This window comes from Genypterus blacodes, unplaced genomic scaffold, assembly GCF_046128005.1.
Source record: "Genypterus blacodes isolate CSIRO-AG114 ecotype Tasmania unplaced genomic scaffold, CSIRO-AGI_Gbla_v1 ptg000139l_1, whole genome shotgun sequence".
Lineage (NCBI taxonomy): Eukaryota > Metazoa > Chordata > Actinopteri > Ophidiiformes > Ophidiidae > Genypterus > Genypterus blacodes.
The window spans coordinates 1,822,931-1,841,336 of NW_027466941.1; the positions used below are offsets into that span (position 1 = coordinate 1,822,931).

At 48.3% G+C, this 18,406-nt stretch overlaps 3 protein-coding genes across 3 annotated transcripts; all 3 read right to left on the minus strand.

The window, feature by feature from the left end:
• Positions 1–18: 18 nt before the first annotated feature.
• On the minus strand, positions 19–12,173 carry nsd1a (nuclear receptor binding SET domain protein 1a). The gene is made up of 23 exons (XM_076164932.1): positions 11,721–12,173; positions 10,221–11,113; positions 9,738–9,879; positions 9,305–9,477; positions 7,336–9,214; positions 7,118–7,242; positions 6,373–6,634; positions 6,168–6,271; positions 6,003–6,062; positions 5,690–5,917; positions 5,501–5,593; positions 5,275–5,398; positions 4,994–5,194; positions 4,508–4,687; positions 3,912–4,068; positions 3,618–3,823; positions 3,310–3,422; positions 2,959–3,228; positions 2,756–2,872; positions 2,520–2,661; positions 2,293–2,399; positions 1,947–2,148; positions 19–1,462 (listed from the first exon to the last, which is right to left on the minus strand). Exons 2-23 carry the CDS (start codon positions 11,094–11,096, stop codon positions 540–542), a joined length of 6,684 nt encoding a protein of 2,227 aa, XP_076021047.1. The 5' UTR covers positions 11,097–11,113; positions 11,721–12,173; the 3' UTR covers positions 19–539.
• Positions 12,174–13,248: 1,075 nt separating this feature from the next.
• LOC143011924 (UPF0461 protein C5orf24 homolog) lies at positions 13,249–15,170 on the minus strand. Its single transcript, XM_076164947.1, has 2 exons — positions 14,955–15,170; positions 13,249–14,666 (listed from the first exon to the last, which is right to left on the minus strand). The coding sequence occupies exons 1-2, from the start codon at positions 14,957–14,959 to the stop codon at positions 13,988–13,990; spliced, it is 684 nt and encodes a 227-aa protein (XP_076021062.1). The 5' UTR covers positions 14,960–15,170; the 3' UTR covers positions 13,249–13,987.
• A 256-nt stretch (positions 15,171–15,426) lies between these two features.
• Positions 15,427–17,878, minus strand: atp5po (ATP synthase peripheral stalk subunit OSCP). Its single transcript, XM_076164948.1, has 7 exons — positions 17,795–17,878; positions 17,463–17,513; positions 17,246–17,356; positions 16,690–16,819; positions 15,947–16,059; positions 15,775–15,861; positions 15,427–15,676 (listed from the first exon to the last, which is right to left on the minus strand). Exons 1-7 carry the CDS (start codon positions 17,819–17,821, stop codon positions 15,566–15,568), a joined length of 630 nt encoding a protein of 209 aa, XP_076021063.1. The 5' UTR covers positions 17,822–17,878; the 3' UTR covers positions 15,427–15,565.
• Positions 17,879–18,406: the final 528 nt, after the last annotated feature.

Below are 18,406 nucleotides of genomic sequence, written 5' to 3' on the forward strand. Positions count from 1 at the left end.
GACGTTTGCTGTGAGAAGAATCATCTGCAGCCTTACCGACTCCAGTGGGTTTATTTTTTTTCATTCGTCCAAAGCACCATACAGTTATCATTGTGTCTGACTGAGAACATTTCTTTTGATTTAAAAAAAAGACATGGCTAGGATGGTGGTAACAACAAGACAGGAACGACGGGGCGAAACTTCTCACCTTTTTCTTATGTTCCAAACGTTAAAAAAGACCAAAAACTGTAAACAATGTCGAGAGAAAGAACAAAAGGAGATAACAGCACCAGACACAAATGAACATATCAACAGTATAAAGGGACTGAGTGAGTCAGTCCTCGAGCATTAGCACCGGTACACATCCCTACTGTCCAGGGATGAGAAGGCAATGCAGTACCAAACTGAAGGCAGTGCTGCATTCAAGGAGGTACGGAAAGAACAAACTCTGTCTTTCTACAAGTACTTTTGTTCTTCAATGTCTATCAAGAGCATCTGCTGAGTAGTTATGATGAAGGAATGGATGGAGTTGGGGGGAGGGGAGGGAGGTGACTTGGCCTTCACTTGTCATCGTCCTCCACAGTGCCCCACTCGTTCATGTCCTCCCCCTCCACCTCTCCGTCCTCGTCATCCACGTAGCCACCCCAAGTGTCATACACATCCCCTTCTTCCTCCTCACCTTCCTCCTCTTCGTCCCCTAAAGGTTCATCCTCGTCCTCTTCCCCTAAAGGGTCATCCTCGTCCTCTTCCCCCAAAGGTTCTTCCTCCTCATCTTCTACTATCTCCATCTCCTCCATTTCGCCCTCATCCTCTGCTTCCTCATCCTCTGCCTCCTCATCCTCCGCCTCCTCATCCTCCCCTTCCTCATCCTCCGCTTCCTCCTCCTCTGCCTCCTCATCCTCAGCTTCCTCATCCTCCACTTCCTCATCATCGTCCTCCGCTTCCTCATCCTCCTCTTCCTCCTCCTCTTCAACTTCTAACCGACACACCTCTCCATCCTCTACCTCACCGTCCTCTCCTTTGTCCTCAGGGGAGGTAGGAGTGGAGAAGGCCGTCCCGTCAGTCCTGTTTGGGACGTAGGACCTACTGCTCGGAATGAAACTGGAGGTGGCAGTCTTTGTGTTGATGTAGAGACGAGGAGGAGGTGGAGGCTCCTTTCCAGCCGGCTCAGCAGAGGGAGGGAGGGGAGCAGCAGGGTGAGCTCTGGGGTCGGAGACCAGGGAGGAAAGGACAGGCATGGCCATGGCCATGGTCCCGGGCCTCAGGGAGGTCATGTTGGGCATGTATTCGCGGATCTCCCCTGGCTCTAGCGGGTCAGGACCACAGGGGTCATGTTCACTGCAGGACAGTTTCCCGTCCAGCTTGGAGATGAAGAGCATGCCTTCCCGATGCTCTTTGCAGAAGGAGTTGGGGCACATCTCACAGAAAGAGGCTGCTTCTTTGCCACAGATGTCACACTGGTGCCACGGACACTCCCATCGCCCTGGAAACAAGTTCACTATTATTACTCAAGACAGATGACACTTGTTTGATGTTTAGACAAAGCAGATGCCTTTACTGAGTCACGGTTAAGCCATGTGATAACGTTGGTTCCTTTCTCATTTTCAAAACTGGAATCTGTTTAGGAGAAATTATTCACACAAAAAACTTCAACTCTAATTAGGCTTTGTGAGGGTGTAAGATGAAGTATGAGACTAAGACTGTCTGAATACCTAAAGCCAGAGTGACCCAGCAGGACTCATTGCCCAATACTAAGCCTGATTCAGTGTGAAATAACTGGACCCTGTCAGGCTCCCTGGTCGCTTGGAATGTTCTCAAATGGAATTTTAAAATGTGTTGGGTGCAGTAGAACCCCCTTAGTTTGTGTAGTGATCAAAACAACTCAAATCTGAGACTCGTGGCGACTACAGGAGGAAATGATGCTTTCAAAGGAGACTCCTGATGTGGTGTAGGTTAGTTCCACTTGCCTGCAGGCCTCTTTGCCAGGTTGAGACAGTCGGCATGGTAGACTTTGGGGCAACCAGGTTTCTTACAGGACACTATCTGTCCCCCGTCTCCACAGCTGAAGCACTCGTCCTCCCTCTCCTTGGTCACTTGTTGCCTGGTCTTCTTCTTCCCCGTGACCTTCCTCCTCCCTCCTTCTTTCAGTTTCTCAGCTGGCGGTTGGTTCTGCACACAGACACGTCATACAATAGGAGTCTTGACACTGCTCGTACACTCATGATCTGGTCTTCTGAATGGCTGAACCTGCTCGTACACATCATACACTCATCGTCTGGCCTTCCGAATGACTGAACATGATTGAACTTTTACCTTTGGTCGAACACCCAGGAAGCCGCTGCAGTTTGGCGCTCCACATTTACACACAGTCTTCCCATTGCCCCGACACTCCAGGTTGTAGTTGAACGTGAGCTCCACACCTGTTTGAACAAGCACAATTAGATCTATACAAAATTCCGCTTTGTATTTTGCCATTTATTGACCCAATCTGCAATATCCACACGAAACAAACAGGGATGAATAGCTTGTGCTCCTCAAACCTTTTGCGACGTCTTGTAGAGCAAACAGCCCCACCCTGGTGTCTCCATTCACAGTCCACTTCTGAGTCTCGCAGTTGGGTTGGCAGCAGTGGTTCATGAAGCGAGCCTGGTTTCCTTTGGGCCCGGCATCGATGATCCGGTCCTGGAATAACACACAAACAGTTTCAGGACACGGAACAAACACTTACTCTGTGTTTGGATGATCATGGTTGGGTGTTTACGTCCCCTCGTCTCACCTTGTCCAGTGTAAGCATGTAGAAGTTACAGATGTCGTGTTCCTGAGCGTGTCTGATCCTGGCTCGACATTCTTCTTCATCCACCATCTCTCCCACGTATTCGCTCACAAATGCCCCCTAAGAAGAAGGAAGAAAGGATGAGGAAACATAGGAAAGGGGGAAGGAATGTGCATTTTTTGAAGGAAACGTTTCCTTCGACCCACCTTCTTGAGGTCGCTGTCGCTCCGTAGACCCCAGCCACGGGACAGCGTCCTGAAAATCTCCACGACGGTGTACTGGCGCTTTGTGAAGGCCTGATTCTGACATCGCTCCCCCGCCGCACACACCTGAGGGTGGCACTCGTACAACAGCATGCGGTTGATGCACTCCGAGTCGATGCCGCACGGGTTCTCGTCGGACGCCTTGCAGTTACAGCGCGGGATCTCTGACAGGTCCGCCGTGATGATCTGCACTTTCCCAATGGGCCGGTTGACCTTAAACACAGAGGCAACGGGTCAGATTTTGCAGCGTTTGTGACCTCAGCAGCACAGACGACTCTTTGTGATCCACAGTACCTTGATGTGTTTGTACGGAGGAGGTTTCTTGTCGTTCTTTCTGTCCTCCTGAAGCTGCCGCATCTCCTTTTCTGCTTGGAGCTCTTTGAATCTCTCTGCTGCTTCACTCAGAGCTACAAGGACAAAGAATATTAAGATTATTACCATTATAGCACGAAGCCAAGGCAAAGATATTACTACATTTTAATAAATGTCTACGATCCACTGTGCATCTTCGAGACAGAAGTCCAATATTCCACTAAAATCTGTCCAAGGAGAAGCAGAAAATGGAAACACTGAATAAAAGTATTTGGTTCTTAGGTACCTACCCTTCTTATACACTGCATCACAGCCTTTGCCCATTTTCTCTATGTTGTGAGTGTCGCCCTCCATGTAAGGGAAGACTCTGGCCTGGTACGTCCACACGAAATCTTTGGAGCCGAAGAACTGAACCGGGAACTCTCCCACCTCGTGCTTCATCCTCAAGATGTTATTGGGAACATCTTTGGCCATACACACCTCTGCAGGCCACCACCTTAACCAATAAGATCAGAGGAGGGATATGGGTTACATCATCTGTCGTCAAAAACCGTCATTAAAGCGATGTCACGGTGAGCTCGTACCTGTAACGCCCCCATTTGACCCATAGGATGTCTTTGATTCGAGGTTTCTTCCCAGCTTTGCAGTCGTTGCAGAACCAGCTTCCCTGAGGCATGTCTATGTTCAGACATTCTCGGTGGAAAGCAGCAGGACAGGCTTCACAGCACAGGAGACTGCCCCCTACAGGACACAACAACACACCACTCAGCAAGGCTACTACCTCATGTTGCTCCTAATCACCTTCATTCCTTCATGCTTGATTAAATCAATCACTGGGCTACAAGACCCTAAAGCTACAGCGACAGCTTGTTTGGACAATTTACAATGTAAGACACAGAAACTGACAGTAACTGGCAACAGAACACCATCAACTACTTTGCATTTGTGGTTACTACAAACTAATTTGAAAGAGCATTATGTCATACAATCAGCTCGCTGGGCCTTTAAGCATGCAGAGCTCTGTTGCTGTTATGGAGTATGAAAAATATCTGTATTTAATGTGACGGTGATTCCACCAGTTGAAGGTCCTCTGGGACGTTCTCGCAAAGCCTCCGGGTCAGTTTCACCAAGAGCAACGTACTCCAATGAGCTCCAATTACGTCGAGTGGATCAGCCTCACCTTCGGAGCAGACAAAGCACCAGCTGACGTTGATGTGTTCGTGGTTCTTGCAGCCTTTTCGTGGAGTGAAGTGGTTTGGACAGAGGAAGCTGTTGTTTGCCAGCACCAAGCTGCCCGCTGCCATGCAGTTGTCATTGGCATGGTAGGCCACCGGGCAGCGCACACAGCGAGCCAGTCGACCTACGGCACAACACGGGAGAGAGAGGAGCGGATTAGAACACAATCATGTGTGGCAACAGCCTGATTTAACAGCTTTGTACCAATAGAGAGGCAACAGTAGATCAATCAGAGGCAATCAGCAATAAGTCAAACATTACCACTAAGCCTTAACAGCAATCAAAGCAATCTCAGTCAAATACACTCATGAGCGACAGACAGACAGTTAACTTGAACTCACGACAAGTCGGTGGATTTCAACGACAACATGTCAAGTCAATACCAAAGCTTTCATCCCGGTGACCCTGCAGGTAAAAACTGGACTCTAACCTTTGGCTCCTTGGACGTTGAGGGGGTTGGTGATGTGGCAGGACAGACAGACGTGCAGGGAGCAGCGGAAGCCTTTGTTTTGCGGCTGCGTGCCGCCGTAGGCCGTGATGCATTCCGGGTGGTAGAACTTCCCACACAGGGGGATCATGCATCGCTTCACGCCATTACCAGACTTCTTACAGACGAAGCATATGTGAGCACCTGAAACGGAAGGGAGACAGAATCGGACCATAAGGATCGCGTTTTAGGATCAATTACGCTCGTTGGCGCTCTGTACCCACCAGTGCGGCATTCCCGGCATAAGAACTTCCTCTTCGGTGCCTCCGACAGGCCGATACACTGCGGGTGAAAGGCTCCAAAGCAGTGACCGTCGCACACCAGCAGCTCGCCGGTCCTCTCGCACACCTGCCAACAAACGCACACTTTAACAAACTGGGAGAAACGATCCAGATGAAAAGGAACAAAACTTGCGTGTGTGTGTGTGTGCGTGTGTGTGTGTTTACTCACCTGACAGACGTTCTCCTTCAAGGTTGTAGCTCCGATTTTCCCTTTTACATCCAACTGAGAGGGGAGGCTGTGATTCAAACTAATGGGCTGCACCTAGAGAGGAAGAAGAAGAAGAAGAAGGAGCGTTTGTGATGTAGGTTCTAGTCTTCTGTGATGGATTTCACACGCTGGACTGGTGGACATACTGACCTCCAACTTGGAGAGCTCGGCAGTCGGCGATCCAGTGGTTAAGTCTTGTTCTTCCCCAATACTGCAGCCTTCCGTGTCCGCCTCCTGCTTGGGGGTTTTGGATTCTGCAGGGCTTGGCGGCCTATTTGGCGTGAAGGAGCCGAGGTCGTCCCCGGGCTCCAATGGCCCGGCTGGGGCAGGGACGGAGGCAGACGACGTGCCGGGTACGGGAGTCTCCTTCTTCACAACCTGTTCACAGCACGGTTTCCTTTCGTTTAGGACAGATTACAGGCACGAGAGGGAACCACCAGGATGTTTGAGTCATTTGTTGTACCTGAGTGTCTTTGATGGACGTCTTCCCCTCTGAGGTAATGCCACTCTGTCGCTTCGGCTCCTAGATGAAAAAACAGATATGTTTTGAACTCACACACACACACACACACTTCAAGAAGCATTCCAAGCGGCGGTCTGCACTGTGTAGAAAGCCGTCTCAACACACCTTCTTCTTTGTAGGAGTTGCAGCCACTTCTTCTATGGTGCAGTCAAGGACTTTGTGTGACAGCTTCCTTGGCCTCTTTCTTTCTTGAACTATAGACTCAGTGCCTGTGGTCAAAACGATTCAAAATTTATATTTCACAGTCAGTTTTCTAAATATTTCAGCCTTTACTACAAAGCTACTGACTCCACCAGCTTCTGCTCCTTACCAGATTCAGGAGGTAGATCTGCTCCCTCTGCCGTCTCCGCGGCGAGGGCTGGTTGTGTTGTGGCCGGCGACACCGAGCGCGGCGATTCAGCAGGAGGCTCATCCTGAGACGCACTTTGCTCCATCAGTGCTGCCGGAGCCTCGGCGGGCTGCAGGGAGGCCGAGGCTGAGGTAACGGTCCCGAGCGTGCCGCTGAAATCGGAATCTGGTGAAATCGCCCCCGACAGCAGCTGTGTAACATTTTCACCGCTTACACCAGCGAACTGAGAGACAGACAGACAGGAAGCCAGGTATTAACCCAAAACATACAGTATGTTGAAAGAAGCTTGGTTCAAAGTGACGACATGGTGAATATGATATGGGATTTGAAAGTTATTGATTGTTATTGATAACATTAATGGCAGCTGCATTCCAATGAGCTGTGCCACCATCAGGGCCCTGCGCTCACTGGCTTATTGAGATACTTAAAGATCATATTATTAATACTATTAGTATTGTGCTTTTCCTGTAAGTTAAACTGACAATGAGCCAGCAAGAAATCTGCCTAGTAACAGCAGCAGCAAACCAAACATGTTGCTGAAAAACACATCATGGATTCTTGGAAAGTTGGATGCAAATCAAGCAGCACTCAGCCGGCCTCTCTCTCTCTGTAGTTGTCAAAATGTCAGTAATGCAGTGTCGTGTCGTGGATCTGTACGGAGGGATGGATGCATTGTTGTTGTTGTTGTTGTTGTTGTTGTCATTACCAATTTGGAAAGTTCAGTTGTGTTTCTCCTCGATTTCTTCTTTGTAGTAAATATTTGTTCGTAGTCCTCTGTGGACTCCAGGAGTCTTTTAGTTGGTTTGCGGAGTCTTTTGTTTTCCGAGTGTCCTGTTTAAACACAAAAGAAACACTGTTTACCACTTAAAAGTCATTTTTCCCATCACAGTCAACAAACTAAACTGCAGCGTGTAAACATCTTACCGGTCAAGCTGTTTGAATCTGGGAAGTCCATTTGCATCTCAACTCCTGGCCTGAGATCAAACTCAGGGGATTCTGCTGTAGCGTAGGAGCCCAGAACCTCAGGAGGGGTCGCTGCCACGGCTGCCGCCGCCACGCTTAAACCCACCACTTGGGCCACGTTTGCAACAGCATCCTCGAACGCCTGCCAGCGCTTCTTTGGAGCCACGGCAGGTTCTGAGGTCCTGTCGAGGTAACTGCCGCACGCGTTGGCACTGGCGGGAAGACGGGACGCGTTATTAGCCAAGTCGGAGTGGCCGGTAACAAACTCCCTGCCGTACGCCATCTGAGCCAGATCAGAGGACAGACCGGGTATTCGAACTTTCAGTTTGGCGGGAAGTCTTTGCTTTCGTCGCGGCTTGTCCGTGCTCCCTGTCTGAGCGGCGACGGACATCGCTTCACAGTTGTAGTTATTGTTTGCCATCACGGCTTTAGTCCTGTTCTTGGTTTTGACCACAGTGTTTTGGGACGATGGGAGTTTCCCTGCCTGACCATTCTCCGTTTTGATCCCCATCACCCTGTCCCATGTCAAACCGTCGCAGGAACCCCCCAGCAGGTTGGCCCCTGTAGCCGTGGGGATGACCATGGGTTCCTCCTTGATCAGCACCGGCGAGGGCGGCAGGATTAGCGGCTTACCTTCCTTTGCTCTGGTATCGTGCATGTCCTTTAGCAGCATCAGAAAAGTACTGAACTTGTAGTTGGAATCCGGCCGAAACAAGCTCGACTCCGAGTCGCAGCTGTCGTCCTTCACCAGAGATTTAAAGGTGAGCTCCTTCACATCCTGTAACCCGTCTACTGGAGAGAGCGACGAGGGTGGCGAGGAAGAGGATATATCCGATACCATGTTCTCCGTCTTGATCTTAGCAGGGGAGACGGCAGACGCACCGGAGTTGAGACACTTCATCAACGAACCGTTACGAATCTGCCTCTTATCGGGCTTTCTTGCGCGCCTTTTGGGAGAGCGGCTACTGGTACAGGAAGAGACGCTGGTGGGTGATTCCCGCTTAGGATATGTAGTTATTTTCCTCTGAACAGAAGGTGAATTATCATGACCAACATAAATGCCATCATCTGCTGTGATTTGGCCGGAAGCCAGTGCCTCTCTGAGTTCCGTCTCTTCTTCTGCTTTCAGGGCGCCTGTGATCAGACGACTGCTGGCAGGAAGATCCAGTGAGTGCTTATCAGTAGAACTGTTCTGTTCATTACAGCTGCCCGAACCCTGTTTCGACTTTACGTCAACAGCAATCAGTTTATGTGTAGAAACACTCGAGGAATCGCAAGACTCCGCACAATAGTCCACCTTGGCGGAGCTCTTTGCTTTTGTTTTGGCTGCGCCCGGTCCTTTCCTCGACCTTCCGCCTGAGTTCCGCAACGGGGAGATTTGAGTGCGTTTGGGGCGATGCAGTATCGGAACGGAATCCAGGTCTGCATAAGGGGAGTCGTTAGGTTCTTCCTTCGGTGCAGGAGCTGCCGTATGAAACTGATCCACCACGTTTGCGATGTTGGACGACTCCTTTGAACCGCTGAATATGTGGCCAAATATGTCCGATAAGCATTTCTTCTTCTTCTTACAAGCTTTGCTTTTGTTTGTTGTTTGAAGTGCGACCGGCTTTGTGCTGAGATGGTTCTCAGCTTTATTGGGAGCCGTACTGGGTGAAGGAGAGTTGCTGGGGTCCACAGAGACACTGGGGGCCTCCTGTGGTTTTTCAGTAGGAAGTGGGCTGAGAATGCTTTCCTCTCCGTTGACTGATGGACTAAGCACATGTTCACGTCGTCTCTCTGGGAGTTGACGCTCGGCTTCTGCCACACTGACTTTCCACGCCGTCATCAAACTTTTAGGGATCTGCCAAGAACAAAGCACAGTATTCAAACAAGATGTTTCAGGTGAGCCTACATATATACGTAAGTTCATACGGACATCTTCTTCATTTACCGTGTACTTATAGTCCTTCTCCTTCTGCTTGCCTCGCCGTCTGAGCACTGGAAGCTCTCCAAACTGATGTCCTCCTTCAAAAGGAAGGACGGCAGTCCCGGGGACCCAGGCACGTTCTAGGATCTCACCAATTGTCTCCAGAAAATACATTCGACAAGGACGAGGACTGGGCACTGGAGAGTCATGGGAATAAAGCAGACATTATGAGCTAGGCACACTGAGAAGCAAAACACTGATGTTTGGCTGTGGGTGGAATGTTGAATGTTATCTTGGAAGTGTTGCGCCTGTGCAGGCTCTCACAAAGCTAAAGCAAATGGAAGCTCTTTTAAAATGCTGCTGATAGGCTCAGGACCTGTCATGGAAATAAATTTGACTGTAAAATTCCAAATCAAACCCTCTCAGCTCCTCTACTCGTCAGTAATCACTCACTCACCTTTCATTTTGGAGTGGTTCTTCTGCTGGGGGTCACTGGTGACCTGGCAGGGCCACCAGGGCCGCCGGTTGAACTTAGCCCACACCAGGTCCCCTTCCAGGTATTTCACTGTGGGAAGAGGTCTTTTCTTTGGGCTGTTGGACTGATGAGGACAAGGAACTGTTAATATTACTCACTCTTGCTATATCACAGAGTCCTTTTAGATAAAAACAATACACTCTGGATGATCTGTTTAGCATTCTAGGTTTGGAAAATATAGGGATTGCCCAATATGGCAGTACTAATTACGATCTGCTACTTATTGTTTTGTCTTTCTCTTTAATTTACTTAATGATAGCTTTGCTCTCATGATAATACCAGGGAATGTCCGGGTATAATAAAATTCTTAACGTAACAAAGTCGTCTTTCCTGAAGACCGAGACAAACCATCCCGTCTCCTTTGTTCCACAAGGAGACACAGTATCAGGGGCGGTCAGGACTCACGTTAGAGTTTGTGCCAGCTGGTGAAATGAGGCCGGGGTCGGGTGAGGCGACTTCCCCGTCACTGTCCGATTCCTCACCCACGCTCCACCCGTCCCCCATACTGATTTCAGGCAGTGCGCTGGGGCTTAGTGTCGGGTTGAGTTCAGATATAGTTTTGGACATCAGGTTAAAGACAGAAGGCTTGTATCTTCTCTGATTATCCACCCTGGAGCCGCACGTGGTGCTTTTACGCTCCGCTACAGCTCTGTCCCGAGTCCATTTTGGGGAGTGATGAAAAGGTGTCAGCTCCTCATGACCCCCGTCCTCGTCCTCCTCCTCATCCTCCTCCTCGTCCTCCTCCTTAATGTCTCCACTGTCAAACAGCGTGGACTCAAAATGCAAGTATCCGTTGGGGATGGGGGAACAGTGCTCCATGCTGTCGGGGCTGTGGGGGGAGAGGCTGTCTCTGTCCACGTCCTGCAGGACTTCGAAGGACTCCATGTCGTCGTTGCACGGAGAAGGAGGCAGCTGGACCGACGGGGCCTCAAACCCGTCATCGTCGCTTATGGGGCTCGCACAGTGCAGGCGGCTCCTGGCGTGGAGGTCCCTCTGATGGCCCTCCAGGTCAGGCCTACTGACCACAGTGTTCAGGTCCTGTAGCCTCCTCAGAGGGCTGTAGCAGTGGGACCGGTCTGGCTGATTGTACCCATGGACTGCTGTCTGTTTGAGGCTGGAGGATGGCAGCAAGGGGGCCGACTGCTGCTCTGACCCACGCTTGACACTGCCACATTGGTTTCCGTAGGAAGTGGTGGTGAGGCCATTGGGGGGCCTGAGCTCCGGCTGGCCTGAGCCGAACACCGAGCTTACCCGAACAGCCGGTCTGTAGGACTGATTCATGTTGTCATGGCTCTATCCTGTCAAAACAACACAAAAAAAAGATGCAGGTCAGAGGAAAGAAAACGTCTCGTGTAACTTTCCCTCCAAGAGGAAATGTGTTCGTATCGCTGCAATGCAACAAAACGTGCTGACAGCCCGGCTAAGATATCGCGGAAATAAAAGAACAACCGTGCAGCCAAAGAGCATATAAAGGAGCATGCACTCACACACACACACAGAGACACACACTCTCTCTCTCTCCCTCTCTCTGGTACATGGCCTCCATACTACAGGCCAGCCGAGCGACTTAAGACAAAACCGAGGACACAAGCACCGGCCCCGCTGCTGCTGCTGCCGCCGCTTCCAGCCCGTTTCCATTCACAAACTAACCGAAAATAGTCTCGCTTTGTCTGACGGTAGCGGGTCATGGCGATCGCTGGCTGCTCCAGTCAATGGAGGAGTCGCTCCGGCTGTACTGGAGGTGGTGACACTGTGCCATCACACAAACAAGCTACAGCCTCACACCGACACACACGATTAAAACACGGCCAACAAAAAAAAGACACACACATACACACACAGAGAGACTGATCGAAACAAGTTCACAACACCGTCAACACGTGGAAAAAAACACGGAAAACTCACCATTTGAAACGTCGCTCAACCAGAAAGCCAACAACGACGGCTGCTTGGTAATGTGGCACAGGGCGAGTGTTTGTCTCGGTTTGTGGAAGCGGATCTGCACAATCCCGACCGCGGCAGCACTAGTAGTAGGCCGAGGCACCGCTCTCATTCTCTCTGCGCCTCATCGCCTCATCAGCGGCGGCCCTCTGAGCACTGTCACCTCAAAACACCAGATAACACGCCGATCTCCATTACGCCGCGTTATCAACAACAGCCGCCGAGGATCGCCGTGCCCACAACCGGTCGCCTAACAGCCACGGGGCGGCTTATTTCACTACATGATGTTTTTAAAGTGCTCTGGATGTCGAAGTGGCCCCGGTTGTGTTAGAACAAGCACCCAGACTGAGTGTGTTGGTGAGCAGCAACCAATCGGCACGGCTACCCAACCCCCCGTCTGCAGAGGGCCGTGACACTCACCCTCCTCTAACACACGCACACGCACACACACACACACACACACACTGACACAGATACACACACGCACGTACACGCGCCTGCGCTTCCAGGTGAACTTTCAATCATTAGTGGGTAATAACAGAGATATGACACGATTAACACGCGAATGAATGAATTTGCTTTGTAGGAATTGTTCCGGTTTGAAGTGTGTGTGCGTTTTGCACGCCGTTTCTGGGTTTAAACTCCGGCCGAAGTGGCAGGCGAGCAGGCCGGAGAGGTGATTGCTTGTGTGTGTGTGAAGCGTAGAGAGAGAGAAAGCGATCGCAGTGTGCAAACAGGAACCCGGGGCCTGTGTGGTCAAAGGCAAAGCTCCGTGCGCCATGTTGGCTCTCCAGAGTCCTGACGTGAGGAAACAGGCCGCTACGAGAGAGAGAGAGGGGGAGAGAGGCAGAGAGACACAGAGGGAGAGGGGAAGAGAGAGAGGCGGCAAACCAGGATATGAACCGGGCTTTAACCTCGATCAAACAATCACTGATCGTTTTACAACTTATTTTCAGGTTACACAAACATGGATCCGGAATAGATCCACTGACGCGCACACACACACGCACACATACACACACACGGGCAGCACAATAGAGTCGCTGCAGTGGGCCGGTCCGTAAAGATCAAACAAAGAGCATCCAGCCTTCTACGTCGACTTGACAGCAGAGGAACTTACCTCTTTACAGACAATATTGCCTCACATGTCTAAATGTGTGTATTTCTCCTCTAATCTCAGTGGAAACACCAGATAAACGCGAGTGGGTACTTGCTGAGCACAGCCCCACACTGGATCAGCTGCCTGGCGCTTATGGCAGCACAACACGGGCTTTGTTTGGGCTTTTTAATTCGATGCCGCCATCACATCGTGTAAGGACACGAAGGCAAAGTGGGAGCACGAAGCGTGGAAGGGATCATTTTAATTAAAGCCCTGCAAATAAAGGTGTTAAAACAAGTTGATTGCTATTGTCTGGGGATATGCGGCCTCTAGCGTCCACAGGGGGAATTACACACTAAGGTGACAGAGAGGAAATGGTTTGGTAAAGACCATTTCTTTATTTTGGTTCCACATTAACACATTTGTATTTATTACATAATCCACGAAGATTCTTTTTATTTTTTACTGGTAATTGAAGTTATTTTTTTTCCTAATAAACACCATAATAACATAAACGTCAGCGTGGGTTTACTTGCTTGTGTTTGAGGACAAAAAGGTTATAACAATACATATTCAAATAATTTACAAAGTGTAAAAATAACAAATACTGTTTTCAAAATGATAATGTGCATCGAGTATTTCCCAGATCGAGCAGATTACAAAATGTATTGCAGTTTTTTCATTCTAGGTATGAAACAGGATAATAGTATAAATTGAAACACATATTGCACTGGACAATACAAAAAAACAACAAAAGCACAAAGGTCACATGTTCTCTCTGGAAAAAAGGAATTGTTGTAATTATAAAAAAAAAAAAATGTGTCAAGGACCTGGAGAGAGACGCTGTTATGTGGAAACAGAAACACAAAGGGAGCAAGAAGTCCTGAAACAAACACAGATGCACAGACTTCTTTACCTAGTTCATTTTTACTGGTTAATTCATTATGCATGCACCTCTGTCAGACAGGAATAACATACTTTCTATGTAGGAGTCAATCAGCCTTTTATTATGAGGATGGTGTCAAAGGTTGTGGCATGAAAATAGATTCAGCCATTTTCTTTCATCCCGCACTTTGACGTTTTATTCTGCATCCTCTTCTTCATGCACGCAGATGTGTTCAGAGCTGGAGGATTATTCGTTTGGATCCACTTTGCCGCTGGGCTCACAGAGGTCTCTTTTCTCCATTAGGGCGTAAGGAAAATGTGGGACGTCACAACTGGAGAAGTCCAGTTTCTTGGAGCCGATGCAGTTACTAAAGTCCAGTTTCTTGGTGTTATCGCAACCGAACTCCAGCTTTTTGAGCCGAGCTAGACTCTTAATGCTGCCGGGGGGCCTGCCGGGGCTGACTTTGTACCCTGCTGCTTTGGTGGTGCCGAGGGGCCTTCCGGGGCTGGTTTTGAACCCAGCCGCTCTCGTGGTCCCAAGTGGGCGTCCAGTACTTGTGCGGTAACCGGCCGACTTTGTGGTCCCTGATGGCCGCCCTCGCCGACCTGACTTCACCATGCCCTTTTTATTCTTGGAGCCATCGGGCCCCGGAGCCTCACCGCCCCTGATTCTCACCGGCTGGGGTTGGAAGTCGTTCTGGGACGCTTGCATTTGACATGCCATGGATTTGTGAATGCCCTGTGGCAAAGGAGGCAGACCAGCCAGGGACAGCTGCAAAGCAGAGTTTGTAGGGGAGGCGTAGAACTTGCTTGATTGTGTGCTGCATAAGTCAAAGTGGCTGCCCGGGTGACAGTCATCTGTCAGGGCACTTATGCAGTAATCACTGCTGCTGCTGCTGCTGCTCACTTGATGCATCATTTTCTGTCTGAGTGCAAAGAAAACAAAAGCAAAATCAAAATGTTAGGTAGCAGAAACGAAACCACGTGTGCTCATACACACAAACACACACACACACACCTCTATGGAGCATTTTTACCATCTTACTTTGTGTGGGACAAACAGGCCTTGCAGCGTTGTAACACACATTACAGATGTCGAGGTAAACCGAGGCAGTTGTAGTCGTTGGCAAAGAAACCCGACATGCACCACATTCATATGACTAGTATACAATAATTGCGCGATTATTTAAACAAAGTAAATGAACAGTTCGTACCTCATTTGTCGGCGTATCGTGGGCAGGTGAGGGTTAAACTGGAGCCGCAGACATGTTCGTGCTATGACAGCCTCAACATGTTTGAGACGCGCTGCAAAGCCTACACCCCGCTCGCCATCAGCGCCCTGTGCACCGCTTTGTTCTCGGTTTCTTTTGCTTATTAAATCCGTTCAGCAGAGGTTTTGATGAGAGGCAGCCATTTTCGTCAGGGGGAAAAAAATTAATAAAACAGGATGCGCCGATCGCGCATGCGCACAACACAACACACAGCTACAAGGAAACTGGGCCGATCAGCAGCGTTGTGAACAAAACACAGACCTAACGGAAAGGCAATGGCCTCCATAATCATCATCCTAAATAACTAACATTCTTCTCTCCAACTCGATGAATTCATATGAGTAAACAACGATTGCTTACATTTAACAGGAAAACACTTCTGCCTCCATTCGGTCTCAATGACAACACAAGGACATTTGCTTATTTTCAGGATTTTTAATACATAATATGAACTTGACCATAGACACTGGATTTGGAGCAGTTGCAGTGCTAGAACAGGTTGCAATGTACATTTATAAGCATTTATCCGGATGGTCTTCGTAAGTCCACAGGACTTAGCTATCTCTGATGAGCTTGGTCAGCTTCTGGATCTTTGTCTTTGTGGACATGTCCACATATTTGTCCCCGATGTTGACGATCATGCCGCCCAGGATGGCAGGGTCAGACTGTGGAGGAGGTACAGGTGGAACAACAGATTACTAACAAATCTATTAGAAAAGCCGTCAGCTGTATTCGTAGTGGGAGCAGGTGTGTGTGATCGTACCTTTGTCTCCAGCTTGATGGTCTCGCCCTTCTGCAGGAAGCCCTTCAGAGCCACTTTCAGGTCGGCCAGATTAGCTGCATCTAGTGGCTGAAGAGGACAATGCAACATTAGCTGGTGTGTATTAAGACACTGCTGATATGAGGTCATCAATTGTCAGTCCAACTGTATGTACCTGAGCTGTAGTGACGGAGCAGATGACCTCCCCACGGTGTGCACTCATCATCTTACCAAACGCAGTAATGACATCACCAGTTATAGGTAAACGGCCATTGTCAGACAAAACACCTACAGAGCAAAGAAAACAATGTACAAATCAAAGCAAATGTCAACTTCAGTAATTTTTTTGCATGAACAACTTCACAATCCTTAATTCTGCAAAATATTATTAAATATTGGGCCAATGAAACTGTTAGAGTGGAAAAGGCGTAAGTCAGACAGACTCAGACTCCACAGATGATCCCTGGGTGAAGGCTGGAGAAGTCCTGAACATAACAATGAGCTGGAATTCTGTCTGAACGTGTTATGAGGTCACATAGGCCTTAAACAGCACCACTTCATTACAAAGGGAATGTCTAAGATATTCAATCTGTGGTCATTTAGGAGAACTTGGGACAAGTTGGACAAAATTAATGGCAGTATAAGACTCAAATCGGCATGTTGGGATAGTCGCAGAAATAATAAAAAACTTCATCTGAATCGAAGATCAAAATTCATACGACTGATTCAGACACAAAACTTTTTTTTTTTCCACACTCACAGAACCATAAATGTATTTTTAAATCATTACTTTCCTTCTGTAACCACAGCGATGATTACATTAGTGTAGACAAATGTCCCTAAAAATGCAGCCTACTTAATGATGCATGAAGCGGCTGAAAGAAGCTTTATCGCCCTTATCGGTGGATGACGACTCACTGATGAGGTTGATGGTGATGGGAGAAGCTTTAGCCATGGTCAGAGCTTCAGTGAAGGCCTGCTGTTTGATGCTGCGCTTCACATGGGGATTCAGGACCACACCGGCGATCTTTGGGTCCTTGATCATTGTCTGAAGGAAAAGACGGCAAAGTCAACTTATGACCTGAAAGCAAGAAAGGTCTGGACGACACAAGACCAGAAGTTTATAAATGACATGGCACCTGAACATAACGACAATAAGTCACCTTTAATATGGTCAAGGGCAGACTTCCGGTCAAGGCTCTGTGCAGACCCCTCAAGGTCTTCACCGCCAAACCATTTCTTTATATACTTTTTTAGATTTACTTATATTGGGGTTGTTGCAATGATATTTATACAGAAAATGATATATCAAATGTGTAGAAGGTCACAAGCTTCAGCATTAAAACTATTTCTACATACATTTGACCATGGCCCATTTAAACTATCATTATGCATCACTGTTATGCAATCACAGTGACCTTCATCATGACACACTGACCTTTCTACACAAGTAAGTCAAACTATTTGTACTTACAGACACTTTGACCAGCTCCTGCTCAACCTGGTCCAGTTTGTTCTGCTTGCTGGCTGCTGAGAACAGAGCGGTGGCATAGCGGCCTTCCACTCCATAGACCTGGATGGGAGGCTGCAGACAACAACACAGGGTCAAACAACCTCCAGACACAGATTTGGATCCATTCTGATGCAGACCGAACACAGGACTTTGTGTTCCGTGATTAAACATGACTTACTCGGATCAGTTTAGATGCTGGCCTGATCACAGACGAGCTGAACTGGCGGACCTGTTGGAGAAAATGTGTTTGATTTAATCCAGAATGAAGTTAAAGCATCGGACTGACAGTTTAAACGCGTTGTGCCAATGACGTTCACGACGGCAAGCCGCTAAGCTAACACGTTAGCAGTCATTCAAGTGCAACGCCTCGTGCGCATTTCCTGCGTATTTAGCGTAACTCTCATTATCGCCAAAATGTAGATTACACGTTAAGTGCATTTTCTGCATGAAATGTTCACCCGCGCACGATTTCTGAAGACGAAATCAAACAAAAATCATTGAATGTCTTACCTGTTGTCCTAGCATGTGTGCTGCCATTTTCTCCTACAGCTGTCCAGAGTAGAAGTCACTACTGCGCATGTGCATTTGATACCGCAGCGTGGTGTTGTGGGTAATGTAGTTCTTAGTGACGTTCAAGCCGTTACAATTTTGTTGTTTTGTTGTAATGCTTGTACCCTTTCCGTTTACGAAAGATTGCACTGCTTTTGTGGCTTCACTTTCATTTGTTGACATCGGAACTGGGATTATAAGCGACTGCTCGGGACACTAAAATCAATGTGTTTACTAGACAAGATGACGTGAAGTATATGGTTCTAGAGGGTTAATGTTCACGTTTGACACCAATTGAATCAGAATACTAAATGTATCTGCGTGCTTTAGTTTAATTATCTATTTTAGGGCCGCAGTTATAGATGATAGGAGTTAAGAAAGTTGGGATTTCTTTCTGCCATAATCAATGTGCTCCTGACTATTCCCTGGTTAATCCAGCAGGGGGCAGACCATCCCCCTTTAACGACATTTATACTTTACAAGAAAGGTACTAACTACACAATGGCATTAAAGTTCGACTTCATATTAAAACGGAAAATATTGAAATAATCAGCAAAAATTAGCGAAACAATA